The sequence below is a fragment of the Tachyglossus aculeatus genome, chromosome 21 (genome assembly GCF_015852505.1).
Source record: "Tachyglossus aculeatus isolate mTacAcu1 chromosome 21, mTacAcu1.pri, whole genome shotgun sequence".
In the NCBI taxonomy this organism is placed as follows: Eukaryota; Metazoa; Chordata; class Mammalia; order Monotremata; family Tachyglossidae; genus Tachyglossus; species Tachyglossus aculeatus.
Genome location: NC_052086.1, coordinates 4,894,515 through 4,909,966, shown reverse-complemented (window position 1 = coordinate 4,909,966; position 15,452 = coordinate 4,894,515). Strand labels below are relative to the sequence as shown.

The window sequence follows — 15,452 nt, the reverse complement described above, 5'->3', positions numbered from 1 at the left end:
CTCCACTCCTCTGCTGCTAACCTCCTCACTGGGCCTCATTCTCGCCTGTCCCGCCATCGACCCCCGGCCCACGTCCTCCCCCTGGCCCGGAATGCCCTCCCTCTGCACATCCACCAAGCTAACTCTCTTCCTCCCTTCAAAGCCCTACTGAGAGCTCACCTCCTCCAGGAGGCCTTCCCAGCCTGAGCCCGCACCTTCCTCTCCCCCTCTTCCCCCTCCCCATCCCCCCGGCCTTACCTCCTTCCCCTCCCCACAGTACCTGTATATGTTTGTACATATTTATTACTCTATTTTACTTGTACATATTTACTATTCTATTTATTTTATTTTGTTAATATGTTTTGTTTTGTTGTCTGTCTCCCCCTTCTAGACTGTGAGCCCGCTGTTGGGTAGGGATCGTCTCTATATGTTGCCAACTCGTACTTCCCAAGTGCTTAGTACAGTGCACTGCACACAGTAAGCACTCAATAAATAAGATTGAATGAATGAATGAATGATTGCTTTGGGTCAATCCCAGCACTTGATTACCCGGTATCCACCCCAGTGCTTTAGTACTAGTACTGGCACATAGTAAGTGCTTGATAAATACCATTAAAAAACCCCAACAAAATACCCAGGTCCTCTTGACTTCCGGGCCTGTGCTCTTTCCACTAGACCACGCGGCAACCACATGCATTAAAGGTGAGTTTCCACTCAGAGTAGAAAGGTCCAAAATGGTGGGTTTCTGGCCTGGGGGCTCTTTGAATCCCATCCCCTGCCCTACCTCAAACTGGTCACGTTTTCTCTCTACAGACCAAACTGTCAACTCAACCCAGCAGCCAACGCATCCAAGCTGGACTAGCTCCGAGCTGGAGCCAGCGAAGCAACATGGCATAGTGGATAGAGCTCAGGCCTGAGAATCAGACGGGCATGAGTTCTAATCCCAGCTCTGCCACTTTGCTGGGTGATCTGGGCAAGCCACTTGGCTTCTCTGGGCCTCAGTTCCCTCATCTGGAAAAGGGGGATTGAGACCGTCAGCCCCATGTGGGGCAAGGACTGTATCCAACCCAATTTGCTTGTATCCCCCCCAGCGCTTAGTAGAGTGCCTGGCACATAGTAAGCGCTTAACAAATACCACAATTATTATCAGATGGGGGAGGAGGCGAGGCATGTGCCACCCCTCTCCTCTCTCCAGTGTCCGACCAGCCAGGCCGCAGTGTCCACGCCACCCCCAGTGCCCACCATGCCACCCTACCCGCTTCTGGCAGGACTGGCGCACATCTTCCAGCTCCTCCTCCTTGTCCTCCTCCTCCTTCTGATGCATCTGCTTCATCCTCTCGATTTCCAGCTCGAAGCGGTGGCGTAGCTAAGCAGACCCCCCCAACACACACAAGCCGAGGACACTCAGGGTTAGTGAGGGCCGGTATCCTGCATGGTTGGGGGTGGGGGGGAAGGGGTTCCCCTGTGTGCCTCCTCCCTGGGGGCCTCCTCAGGTTTCCTGGATCCTGCTCTGTCCCTTGCCTGACACGTCTCCCCTCGTTCCCCCGGTCTCCCCTAACCAAATCCGCCAGGCTGTCACTCTCCCCGGGTGACATAAAACGGACAGGTTGGACACAGTCCCTTCATCCATAAAACGGGGATTAAGACCACGATCCCTACGTGCAACTTGGAGTATGTCCGACCCGATCAGTTTGTATCTACGTCAGTGCTCAGTACAGTGCCCGGCACATAGGAAGCGCTTTCCAAATACCATTTAAATCACAAGACATCGACTGACTCCCACTTCCCTCACCATCGCCCTGACTTGCTCCCTTTGCTCTTCTCCCCTTCCTGCCCCACGGCACTCATGTCTATATCTGTCATTTACTTTTTTATATTAGTGTCTGTCTCCCACCCTCTAGATAGTAAGCTCATTGTGGGTGGGGGATGTATCTATTTATTTTTCTATTGTCCTCTCCCAAGCACTTAGTCCAGTGCTCTGCACACAGTAAGCGCTCGATAAATACTTCTAAAGGAAGGAATGAACGCTCGACGGCCTCAGCCCTGCGGTGTCGCCTCGGCCGGAGGGGAGGGTGCGTTTACCTGCTCCAGTTGCTGGATTGTGTTTTCCTGCTGGCTCAGGGTTCTCTCTTGCTCGGCCGCGTTGGCTTCCAGATCCCAGAGCTGCTTCTTCAGGGCGGCTACAGTGTTTCCGTGGGGCGGCTGGGGGGCGGACAGCTCCTGGATGCGGGACCCCAACAAGGCTACTCGCTGCTTCAGAGCCGAAGCTTCTTCTTCTTTTTGCTGTGGAGGAAAAGAGTTTCCGTTGGTCTTTCCTTGTCCTCAGAGCGGTGCGGCTGTCCGACATGCTCTCGCTGTAAGCTCCCTGAGGACGGCTGGAATACTGTAGCCACCAGATTTGTCTATCAGTCTCCTGTCTCTCCCCACTCCGGTCTACATTTCACTCTGCTGCCCGGATCATCTGTCTACAAAAACGCTGGGGCCGTGTTTCCCCACTCCTCAAGAACCTCCAGAGGTTGCCCCCCCACCTCCGCATCATACGGAAACTCCTCACCGTCAGCTATAAAGCTTTCAATCCCCTTGACGCCTTCTACCTCACCTCACTTCGCTGCTCTCCTACTACGATCCAGCCTGCACATTTAGCTCCTCTAATGCCAACCTTCTCCTGTACCTCCATCTCTTCTAGCTTATCGCCAACCTCTCACCAATTTACTGTCTTTGGTCTGGAATGCCCTCCTTCCTCATATCCAACAGACAATGACTTTCCCCCACTTCAAAGCCCTATTGAAGGCTCATCTTCTTCAAGAGGTCCTCCCTGACTAAGCCCCCTTTCCTGCTTCTCCTACTCTCTTCGGCATTGCCCTGACTCGCTCCCTTTATTCATCACTCCCTCTCAGCCCCACAGCACTTACATCCATATCTGCCGTTTCTTTATTTCTATTAATGTCTGTCTCCCACTTTAGACTGTAAGCTTGTTGAGGGCAGGGAATGTACCTGTTTATTGTTCTATTGAACTCTCCCAAGGGCTTAGTACAATGCCCTGCACACAGTAAGCGCTTGATAAATATGATTAACTGACTGACTGATAAGAAGTGAGGTCATCTACCTCTAGTGGGGTCTCCCGAGCGTTTAGTACAGCAACCTACCTGCTCGATAAGAATTATCAATGGATTATTAAAACATTGTCCGATCCTCCAGGGGAAGGGATGGGCATCTGGACTGTGTTGTCGTCTCCCAAGAACTAAGCAAAGGTCTCTGTATGTAGTAAGTATTCAATTAAAAGCAACAAAATGCCTTTTTTGAGAAGCAGGTGGCCTAGTGGAAAGAGCCCAGGCCTGAGAGTCAGAGGACCTGGGTTCTCATTCTGGCTCTACCACTCGTCTGCTGTGGGACCTCAGGAAACTCACTTGACTTCTCTGGACCACAAATTCCTCATCTGTAAAATGGGAACTAAAGATCTGTTTTCCCTAGACTATGAGTCATCTCGGGATCAGGGGCTGTGTCTGTCCTGTGCTTAACAAATACCACAGTTATTATCCTCACCTTTATATGTTTTTTGTTAAGTGCTTACTATGTGCCAGGCACTGTACTAAGTGCTGGGGTAGATCAATCAATCAATCAATCAATGGTATATACTGAGAAGTTACTATATGCAGAACACTGTATTAAATGCTCTGGAGAGCACTCCAACTGAATTAGCAGTCACATTCCCCGCGCAAAATAAGCTTACAGTCTAGAGACAAGCTTATATACAAGCTAGTCAGGTTGGACATAGTCCTGTCCCACGTGAGGCTCACAGTCTTAAACCCCATCTTACATATAAGGGAACTGAGGCACAGAGAAGTGAGGCAACTCGCCCGAGGTCACTCAGCAGACGAGTGGCGGAGCTGGAATTGGCACCTAGTAAGTGCTTAACAAATACCACAATTAATAATAATTATAATAATTATGGTACCTGTTAAGCACTTACTATGTGCCACGCACTGTTCTAAGCACTGGGTTACGTACAAGTTAGGTTGGACACAGTCCCTGCTCCACATGGAGTGCACAGTCTCAATCCCCATTTTCCAGATGAGGTAACTGAGGCCCAGAGAAGTGAAGTGACTTGCCCAAAGTCTCACAGCGGACATGAGGCGGAGTCGGGATTAGGACCCACAACCTTCTGACTCCCAGGCCCGGGCTCTAGCCACTGAGCCGTGACTGTTTCTCCTTTATCATTATTATATATAATTATTATCATTATTCCTGTCATTATTATTATGGTTCTGTCCATCTCCTGCTGCAGGGCTCATGTCCCACATCATCATCATCATCAATCGTATTTATTGAGCACTTACTATGTGCAGAGCACTGTACTAAGCGCTTGGGAAGTACAAATTGGCAACATATAGAGACAGTCCCTACCCAACAGTGGGCTCACAGTCTAAAAGACCCCTTCATGAATCTCCACTTTCCATGTGGATGGCCAGGAGGAGCTGAGTGGCCCTTTCCATGCTAAGGCACTGGGGGAGAGGAGATGTGTGTTCCGGTCGGCGGTCCTTTCCCCTCAGACCCGCCCAGGGTCCTGTCTCTCCCTGCTCCCTGGCCCCGCAGATGCGTCCTGCCGCTCACTTGGAAGCGCTGGATGTTGCCTTCTCTCTGCCAGCAGCGGCCAACCGGCCCAAGAGTGAGGCAGAGAGGCCTAGTGGCTAGAGCCCAGGCCTGGGAGGCAGAGAGTCTGGGTTCCAAACCCAGCTCCGCCGCTCATTGGCTGGGTGACCTTGGACATGTCACTTCACTTCTCTGTGCCTAAGCTCCTTCAACTGCAGAATGGGGTTTAGGTACCCCTTCTCCCTCCTACTCAGACTATGAGCTCCATATGGGATAGAGCACGGGTTCTAAGCCTGGCTCCGCCACTTGTCTGCTGTGTGACCCTGGTTAAGTCACTTAACTTCCGTGTGCCTCAGTTCCCTCACCTGTAAAAAGGGGATGAAGGCTGTGAGCCCCATGTGGGACAGGGACTGTGTCCAACTGATTAACTGGCATTTTCCCCATCACTTAGAACAGTGTCTGCCACCTAATAAGTGCCTAATAAATACCACTTTAAAAACCCCAAACTGGATGGGAATTCCTGCTCTTACCTCCAACTTCTGCTGCAGCTTGCTGAACTCCCACCTGATGGAGGTGTTCTCCTGGGTCACCTTTTCCCGGAGGCTCTTTTCGAACCGTGACTCCCCCAGGGCTTGGACCAGCTGTATATCAAACCTGCACAGAGACAGAGACAGAGAGTCGGAGAGACAGAGACAGAGCGAGCTCATATCACTGCCAGATGGTCCCTCAACCTGGGGCCATTGATGGAACGACTGATTGAGCCATCCATCCCTCACCCCGGCTACTGAAAGCTCCTTGCTGTCAGGGAGCACGCCTACCAACTCTGTGATAGGGTCCGAAAATAATATAAATAAATATAAATGAACACATTACAGATACTCATTAAGTGCTTACTCTGTTCCAAGAATAGTATTAAGTGCAGGGGTAGACATAAGCAAATCGGGTTGGACGCAGTCCCTGTCTCACACGGGCCTCACCGTCTTCATCTCCATTTTCCAGATGAGCCAACTGAGGCCCAGAGAAGTGAAGCGACTTGCCCAAGGTCACTAGGCAGACAAGCGGCGAAGCCGAGATTTGCCCGGGCTCTTTCCGCTAGGCCACACCGCTTCTCATGATCTTGTTTCGGCCCCGGTGCTTAGTGCTGGGCACAGAGCAACCGCTTCACCAACACCACGGCCACTACCGGTCACCCGCGAGCACAGGATGGGAGCCAAGGAGAGAGCGCATGCCTCCGGGAAAGAACAGCGAACCCCTCCCCCAGGGAGTTGGGAAACCAATTCCAAAGGTTTCCCTAGCTGAGAGACAGCCAGGACAGAAAAACTCAAGGAGTGCTGGAATGAACTCAAGTTGAAGGCAAATAAACCTGAAGGCCTTCTCCACTCAGCTAAACCTTCTATTTGATGCCTCCACGTTGCCCTCTCACTTGGATCACCCCTCTCTCAGCCCCACAGCACTTATGCCTGTATTCACCATTTATTTCTTCCCCTCCTCTTCCTCCTTTCCCTCCGCCTCCTCCAGCTCTTCCCTCCTCTTTTCCCTCCCCGTCCTCCTCACCGTTTCTGTCTCTTCTCCAGCTCGTGGTTGCGGCTCTGCTGACTTTCTAGCAGGACTCGAGCATCTTCCAGGTCACAGGTCAGATGGCGGCATTTTCTCTTCAGCTGCTGGGCCGCCTTCTTGGCCCCTTCAAGAGCACTCTGCGCCTCCCCTAGCTGAGCAAACCAGCAGAAGACACCGAGTGAGGTTTCTCATCCATCCATCAACCACTGGGCTTTACTAAGTGCATACTGAGGGCTAGGCACTGTACTGAACACTTGGGAAAGTGCCATGGTAACAAAGCACATATATATATTGCCTGGATTTTTTTTTATGGTATTTGTTAAGCTCTCACTATGTGTCAGGCAGGCACCGTACTAAGTGTTGGGGTAGATACAAGATAACTGGGCTGGATATAGTCCCTGATCTACATGGGCTCACCGTCTTAATCCCCATTTTACAGATGAGGGAACTGAGGCATAGAGAAGTGAAGGGACTTGCCCAAGGTCACACAGCAGACAAGTGACAGAGCTGGGATTAGAACCCAGGTCCTCTGACTCCTAGGCCTGGCCTCTGTCTGCAAGGCTGTCTGTTTTTCTGTTCTCCCCCATGAGATTCCAAGCTCCGTGAGGGGCAGGGATTGGTTTTCTTGTTCTGCTGAACCTGCAAAAGCACTGAATGAATGAATGCATGAAACTCAGTTTGCTGCTGTTCATTCAATCATATTTATTGAGTGCTTACTGGGTGCAAAACACTGTACTAAGCGCTTGGAAAGTACAATTCAGCAACAAGTAGAGACAATCCCTGCCCACAACGGGCTCGCAGTCTCCAGACAGTGCTCTGTATTAAGCCAAACTGGAACAGGAACATCCCGAACCTCCGGGCAGGCTGGTCAGGAAAAGTTCAGTCTCCCAGAGCAGACAAAGCTCTTCAGCATGGAGGCAGTGTGGGCAAATGGGAAGAGCGCGGGCCTGGGAATAAGGAATCCTGGGTTCTAACCCTGGCTCTGCCACTTGCCTGCTGCGTGACCCTGGTGAAGTCACTTGAACCTCTCTAGTCCACAGTGTTTTTCTTCTGTAAAATGGAGATAAACTATCTCTTCTACCTCCCCTTTAGACTGTGGGCCCCGTGTGAAACAGGGACTGTGGGCGATCTGAAGCAGCATGGCCTAGTGGATTGAGCCCGGGCCTGGGAGTCAGAAGTTGTGGGTTCTAATCACAGCTCGGCCCCTTTTCTACTGTGTGCCCTAGGGCAAGTCACTTCACTTCTCTGTACCTCAGTTCCCTCATCTGTCAAGTGGGGATTAAGACTGGGAGCCCCATGTGGGCTGTGTCCAACCCAATTTGCCTGTATCCACCTCAGTGCTTAGAACAGTGCTTGGCACAAAGTAAGTGCATAACAAATACCATAATTTTTTTTAAAAAAAAATAATAATAATGGCATTTATTAAGCGCTATGTGCAAAGCTCTGTTCTAAGCACTGGGGAGGTTACAAGGTGATCAGGTTGTCCCATGGGGGGGCTCACAGTCTTCATCCCCATTTTACAGATGAGGTAACTGAGGCACAGAGAAGTTAAGTGACTTGCCCAAAGTCACACAGCTGACAATGTGCAGAGCCAGAATTTGAACCCACGACCTCTGACTCCAAAGCCTGGGCTCTTTCCATTGAGCCATGCTGCTTCTCTGCTTCCACCCCAGTGCTAAGCACAGTACTTAGAATGTAGTAAGCCCTTGAATGAATGAATGAATGAATGAATGAATGAATGAATGAATGGTATCTGTGGTCTCTCAACTGAGACCTCTGAAGAAACTCAGGTGGGCAGACAGGCATCATTTTCAAAGGCGACGTGAAAACCAGCATGGCCAAGTGAAATGAGTATGGACCTGGGAGGCAGAGGACCTGAGTTCTAATCCCGCTCCACTTGCCTGCTGTGTGACCTTGGACAATTCGCTACACTTCTTTGGGCCTCAGTTCCCTCATCTGTAAAATGGGGATTAAGACTGTGAGCCCCTTTTGGGACAGGGACTGTGTCCAACCTAATTAGCATATATCTACCCTGGCACTTGGAACAGTGCTGGACACGTAGTAAGTGCTTAACAAACCGTGGCTCAGTGGAAAGAGCACGGGCTTTGGAGTCAGAGGTCATGGATTCAAATCCCAGCTCCGCCACTTGTCAGCTGTGTGACTTTGGGAGAGTCACTTCACTTCTCTGTGCCTCAGTTCCCTCATCTGTAAAATGGGGATGAAGACTGTGAGCCCCACGAGGGACAACCTGATCACCTTGTAACCTCCCCAGTGCTTAGAACAGTGCTTTGCACATAGTAAGCACTTAATAAATGCCATTATTATTATTATTAATACTTCCCCCTACACGATAAAATGTTATCTTCACATTTTCATCAGCCCCATAGTGATGAAACCGCAATATAATGAGGTAACCTCCTGCCCCCCGTCCCCCGCCTCTCACCTTCTGGTCCAGTTCCCGCCGGGAGCTCAGCTCCGACTCTAGCCTTTCCTCACACTGCAGGAGCCGCTTCCGCAGGAACTCCATTTCCAGCTGAGCGCAGTCGAAACGTGTCTGCCACCCGTCGTCTGGGGGAGGGAAAGGGGGTCAGGCGGAGGAGCTGAGCCATGGTGGCGGGGGGGGAGGAGGGGGAGAAGTGAGAGGTGGACAGGCTCGGGGGGTTGCAGGCCAGGCTCCGGTGGGGAAGGCTGCCAGATGAAAGCCCTACTGAGAGCTAACCTCCTCCAGGAGGCCTTCCCAGACTGAGCCCCCTCCTTCCTCTTCCCCTCCTCCCCCTCCCCAACCCCTCCGCCTTACCTCCTTCCCCTCCCCACAGCACCTGCATACATGCATATATGTTTGTACATATTTATTACTCTATTTATTTTACTTGTAAATATTCTATTTATTTCATTTTGTTAATATGTTTTGTTTTGTTGTCTGTCTCCCCCTTCTAGTCCTATACAGTAAGTGCTCAATAAATACAATTGAATGAATGAATAAATGAAAGAGCAGCGTGGCTGAGCAGAAAGAGCCCAGGCCTGTTGAGTCGGAAGGACCTGGGTTCTAACCCCTTTTAGACTGTGAGCCCACTGTTGGGTAGGGACTGTCTCTATATGTTACCAATTTGTACTTCCCAAGTGCTTAGTACAGTGCTCTGCACATAGTAAGCGCTCAATAAATACGATTGATGATTGATGATAATCCTGGCTCCGCCCCTTGTCTGTCCGCTCTGCGACCTTGAGCAAGTCACACAGCTTCTCTGGGCCTCAGTTATCTCATCTATAAAATAGGGACTAAGACTGTGGGCCCCAAGTGGGACAGGGACTGTGCCCGACCTGATTATCTTGTCTCTACCCCAGTGCTTAGTACAGTGCTTGACACGGAGTAAGTGGACAAAATGGACAAAGAGGGATGGCAGCCAAAAAAAGTGGGACAGCACCTGGATGAAGTCGGTAGAGCATATTAAGACCCTTACCAGGTTGGAAAATTGTAGTGGAAAGGAAAGAAGGGTGGGCTGCAGGCAGATCCCCCAACTCCGAATGCTGCCCCGTCCTCACCTCCTATCGAGTTACTTTTTTCCGATTCGTAGAGCTGAATTTTCTTCTGGGCTTCCTCCAGCTGCTTCTCAACCACCCCCAGATTCTTCTGCGCTTGCTCATATTTACACTGAAAGGGCACAGACAAGAGAAAGTGCCAGTGGAACCAGCTTCGTTCATACCCCCGCCCCCTGCCACCCGCACCCCACACTGCCAGGATCTCCGGGGGAAAGAGCTCATGCTTGGGAATCTAGAGTCTTGACTTCCAGACCCAGTTCTTCAAGTAGAGGAGGAATCTCGGCAGGAGCCATTTGCCCCCGAGGTGAGAGGACCCACGTGGGCAACCCCAGAGGGCATCCTGACTGACTGCCACTGGAGCTGCCGCCTGCTGGTCTCCGGGGCTACAGCTGCACACACCCCCGCCACCACCTCCCTTGGGCTGTGGATTGGCAGAATCATCTGCGCCCCCCGCACCCGTGCCCACCCGTGGCCCTCCGGTCCCCCGATGGGTAGAGACGAGAGATCACGAGGGGGACCACGGGAACCACCGCATCTCCTTGTCCGTGATGCTTGGCGGTAAGTTTCCCTCCTCGTCATCTTCCAGCACCGACCGACACGTCTCCCCCACCTCAAAGCCTTATTGAAGGCCCTTCTCCTCCTAGAGGACTTCCCTGCTAAATGATGTCCTCCTTCCCTTTTCTTCCCCTCCCTTCTGTGTTGCCCCGACTCGCTCCTTTTATTCATCCCCCTGCCTGGCACAACACCATGTAAGTCCCTGCCTATCATTTATTCATTTCTATTCATATCCGTCTCCCCCTCTAGACTCTTAGCTCGTTGTGGGCAGGGAATGTGCCCATTCTATTGTTCTATCTCCTCTCCCAAGTGCTTAGTCCAGTGCTGTGCACACAGTAAGCGCTCAATATGTACCACTGCCTGACTGACTGACTTGGAGACTCCCGAGAGCGAAGGCCGGCCCCTCTCCCCGAAGTCCTTCTCAATCAATCCATCAACGGTATTTATTGAGCGCCTATTGGGTGCAGAGCACTGTACTAAGCGCTTGGGAGAGTACAATCCGACAATTAGCAGACACGTTCCCTAAGGCACCTCTAGACTCTAAGCTCATTGTGGGCAGGGAATGTGTCTGTTCTACTGTTCTATCATCCTCTCCCTAGCGCTTAGTACAGTGCTGTGCACACGATAAGTGCTCAATATATACGATTGACTGACAAAGTTTAAGGTCTATAGGCTTAGTCTGGGAAGGCCTCTGGGAGGAGATGTGACTTCACAGTGCCCTCAATCCCTCCACGGTGGGGGAGTCACCTTGCCCCCAATGCCCCCCGGGGCCCCATGACTCACCTTCAGCTCCCTGATCTCTCTGGAGGCGCGCAGACTCTCGGCTCGTGCACTTTCCAGGACGCGGCTGGCCACGTCCCCCTTGAACCGCTCGTCTGAGAGCTCCATGGTCAGGTCAGCGATCTACAGAGGAGGGGAGAGCGGAGAGACCCCCAGCTGCCCCCTCCATCCTCACCCCCAGCCCACCCCCAGGACTACGGGTTCGGGAGTCGGGACAGCCGGGTTCTGTCTCCGGCCTGCGGTGGGACCTGACGCAAGTGGGAAGGGAATGTGTCCGTTCTACTGTCCTCTCCCAAGAGCTTAGTCCAGTGCTCTGCACAAAGTAAGCGTTCAATAAACATGGTCGACTGACTGACCCATAGTGCACCTGTTTCCTCATCTGTAAAATGGGTGTGAAAGCCCCACTCTCCCTCCCCTTCCCTTTAGACTGTCAGTTAGTTGGTCAATCCCATTTACTGAGCGCTTATTGGGTGCAGAGTTCTAGACTAAGTGCTTGGGGGAGGACAATAAAATGATGCAACAGTTACATACCTTGCCCACAATGAGCTTATGGTCTAGAGGAGGAGACAGACATTAGGAGAGATAAAGAAATGACGGATGTGGACATAAGTTGTGTGGGGCTGGGAGGGAGGATGAATAAAGGGAGCAAGTCAGGGTGCGACTGAAGGCATAGTGACTGTGTCTGCTCTAATAATGATAACAACAATGATAATAATAATAATAATAAATATTTGTTAGACGCTTACTACGTGGCAAGCACTGTAAAAAAACAAAACACGGGGGTAGGCACGATCTTGGTACAACACAGTTCTGGTCCTACATGGGACTCCCGATCTAAGTAGGAGGAATGACGATGAAGATGATGGTACTTGTTAAGTGCTTACAATGTGTCAAGCACTGTTCTAAGCACTCGGGGAGATACAAGGTAATTAGATTGTCCCACGTGGGGCTTACAGTCTTTATCCCCATTTTACAGATGAGGTAACTGAGGCCCAGAGAAGTGAAGTGATTTGCCCAAAGTCACACAGTTGATACGTGGTGGAGCTGGGATTAGAACCCACAACCCCTTGACTCCCAAGTCCGGGCTCTTTCCGCTAAGCTCGCTGCTTCTTGAAACCCCATTTGCAGATGAGAAAACTGAGGCCCAGAGAAAGTGAGCAACTTGCCCAAGGTCACACAGCGGGCAAGTGGCAAAGCTAGAATTAGAACCCGGAACTTCTGCCTCCCAAGACTGTGCTCTTTTCACTAGGCCATGCTACCCAGCTGGCCTGACCCATTGTCAGCACTCAATAAAGACCATTATTATTATTCTGCACAAAGACCTAGCCTAAAGGAGAATGAACTCCCAAAGAAAAGACTTCTGTGGAATTCAGTTACAATTCATCTGAACACAACCTTGGTCTGAAGACTAAAGGGAGTTTTTGTCATGGCCTGGCAGCAGAAGTAGCAGCAGAAACCATATTTATTGAGCTCCTACTATATGAGGAGTATGATCATGAGAATTTAGGAGATGATGGTATTTGCTGAGTGCTCTCTGTGACCCTTCCCGTCCTCGGGTTTTGGCTCTGGGGCAGAGAGAGGTGAGCTCCGCCTGGTCTCTGACACAGAGTCCTGTGCATAGATTGAGTCTTTGCTAGCTCGGGAGATGGCCAGGTGGCTTCTGACACGGAGTCCAGCCCAAAAGCGACCCTTCTTCATGATTCCTTCCCCTCCCTGGCTCCAAACCACCAATCGGGTTGAGGTGAGGGGAGGGAGATTCAAACTGCCTTGTCTCCCCGCCATGGTCCAATGCAGCCCCAAAGCGCCAAGAGGGGGCTTCTCAATGCCTTGATGTTTTGGGGGTGCCCTTCCCTGCAACTTCCAGGCCACATGGCTCTAAGACGGTGGATCGGGCCACTGAGGCGGAGAGTGACGGACCGCTGCAGGCAGGACTAAGAGCGATGGACGGAGATATTGGAGGACAAGGGATGCCAACTTCGTACTCAACCATTAGTGAGAAGTGATAGCACAGGGGACTAATGTGGGTTTGCTCTTGTGGGAGCATCTTCGGGAGGGCCAAGGGGGGCTGCCTCTGGTAGCCAGAGGCGGCCTGAGGTAAAGGAAAGGATGGATTAAAACTCCACCTGTGTGAGCGGCCCACGCTCAGTATGTAGTCCACTTTGTCCGTGGTTCGCTCGGTGCCTAATAGCTATGGTATTTGTTAAGCACTTACTATGTGCCAAGCACTGCTCTAAGCGCCGGACCAGCAGTCATTTGCTGAGCCCTCCCAGGAGGGAGTGGCATTAAAAGTGCCGGATTTGGAGCAAGCTGTGATGTTCTCTATGCTGCACCTCATCGGGAGTGGAGGCGCTTACTCTGTGCCAGGCCCTGTACTAAGCGCTGGAGTGGATCCAAGGAAAACATTCATTCAATCGTATTTATTGAGCATTTACTGTGTGCAGAGCACTGTACTAAGCGCTTGGGAAGTACTAGTCAGCAACATATAGAGACTGATCCCTACTCAGCAACAGGCTCACAATCTAGGAGTTGGACACAGTTGTCGTGTTGGACAAACACAGTCCACAGAAGTTGGACAAATCGAGTTGGACACAGTCCCTGTCCCATGCGGGGCTCACAGTCTCAATCCCCATTTTACAGAAAAGGGAACCGAGGGCCAGAGAAGTGAAGTGAGTTGCCCTAGGTCACAGAGCAGGCAAGTGGTGGAGTTGGGATTTGAACCCATGACCTTCTGCCTCCCAGGCTCAGGCTCTTTCCCCTAGGCCACGCTGCTTCTCGTAGTCATACACAGACACTGAAGTAAATCACGGAAGGTGATTACCCCAGAGACAGACGAGACAAAACGAAGGTTAAATTGTCAAAATCTCATCCACCTTGGGTAGCGTTTCCTTGGACAGTTCCCTCTGACATCAATCAATCAATCAATGTTATTTACGGAGCGCTGACTGTGTGCAGAGCACTGTACTAAGCACTGGGGAGAGTCCAATAGAAGACCCTAACAGAGTTGATACACACGTTCCCTGCCCACTGACGAGACCCCGTTCTGTAAGCCGGTACACGCGATGGGTACATGCCTGCTCCCTATGGGGCAGTTTTGTTGTATTTGCCTCTACTGGAAATCGGCATTCTCCCTCAGCTGCTGGGTTGCCTCACCCGTTTCTCTACTGTGCTCTAGCTGCTTGGGCCAATTAGCGTGAAATTTAATTTGTGCCAATCAGGCCGAGCAGGGGGAGCACAAAATTAATTTAGTGCATTAATGTTGCGTTTTCCAGTGCCTAGGTCCCGAACCGAGAAACAATTACTCTTCCCGGACTGTTGAGCTGCCACAATGCCAAAGGCGGAGGAGTACAAGCCCCCAGGCTCCCCCCGGCTCCTGGGGCCTCCCCATCCTTTGCTCATCCCAGTCGCGCTACTTCCCACAATCCCTAGGGAGAGATGGCAAGGGAACCCAACTCACAATAAAAGTAGTGATAATAATTATAGCATTTGTTAAGTGCTTACTACGTGTCAAGCTTTGTACTGCTTCCCCACTCCTCAAGAAACCCCAGGGGTTGCCCATTCACCTCTGAATTTCACAAAAACTCCTCACCACTGGCTTTAAAGCGATCAATCTGCTCACCCCTTCCTACCTCACCTTGCTACTCGCCTTCTACAACCCAGCCCGCACTCTTCGCTCCTCTAATGCCAACCTTCTCACTGGGCCTCGATCCCAACTATCTCACCGCCGACCTCTTGCCTACGTCCCCCCCTGGCCTGGAACGCCCTCCCTCCTCAAATCCAAGAGGCAATTATTCTCCCTTCCTTCAAAGTCTTATTGAGAGCAGAGCTCCTCCAAGAGGCCTTTACCAAGTCCCTCTTTCCTCTTCTCCCACTCCTTTCTGTGTCACCCTGACTTGCTCCCTTTGTTCATCCCCCCACTTCCAGCCTCACACTACTTTTCTGTAATTTTATGTTTTATATTAATATCTGTCTCCCCTCTCTCTAGACTGTAAGCTCGGGGTGGACAGGGAATGTGTCCATTTATTGTTGCACTGTACTTTTCCAAGCCCTTAGAACAGTGCTCTGTACCCAGTAATTGCTTGATGAATATGATTGAGGGAATGAATGAATGAATACTAAGCTCTAGGGTGGATACAAGCTAATCAGGTTGGACACAGTCCCTATCCCACAGGGGGCTCACAGTCCCTATCCCACAGAGGGCTCACGGTCTCCGTCCCCATTTTACAGATGAGGAAACTGAGGCTCAGAGAGGTGAAGTGACTTGTCCAAGGTCACACAGTAGAACCCCAGTCCTCTGATTCCCAGGCCCGGGCTCTTCCCATTAGGCCACACTGCTTCTCCTAACTAATACGTGCAAGGGGGCTGAAGGAGCTTACCGTAACCGGGAATATGCGACAGTAGCAGAAATTAGCCTCTTTAACCATGCCAACACACAGATGAATTTGATTTTGCACTGC

At 51.2% G+C, this 15,452-nt stretch overlaps 1 protein-coding gene across 1 annotated transcript in view; it reads right to left on the bottom strand.

Annotated features, from left to right (window-relative positions):
* Nucleotides 1-15,452, bottom strand: part of MYO18B (myosin XVIIIB) — a 149,371-nt gene that overhangs the window by 60,213 nt on the left and 73,706 nt on the right. The window contains exons 26-32 of the mRNA XM_038763467.1: nucleotides 11,002-11,121; nucleotides 9,667-9,775; nucleotides 8,570-8,694; nucleotides 6,124-6,278; nucleotides 5,100-5,223; nucleotides 2,062-2,262; nucleotides 1,235-1,345 (exon numbers count right to left, since the gene is read on the bottom strand). Coding sequence (XP_038619395.1) covers nucleotides 1,235-1,345; nucleotides 2,062-2,262; nucleotides 5,100-5,223; nucleotides 6,124-6,278; nucleotides 8,570-8,694; nucleotides 9,667-9,775; nucleotides 11,002-11,121 — 945 coding nt within the window. The remainder of the gene's footprint in view (nucleotides 1-1,234; nucleotides 1,346-2,061; nucleotides 2,263-5,099; nucleotides 5,224-6,123; nucleotides 6,279-8,569; nucleotides 8,695-9,666; nucleotides 9,776-11,001; nucleotides 11,122-15,452) is intronic.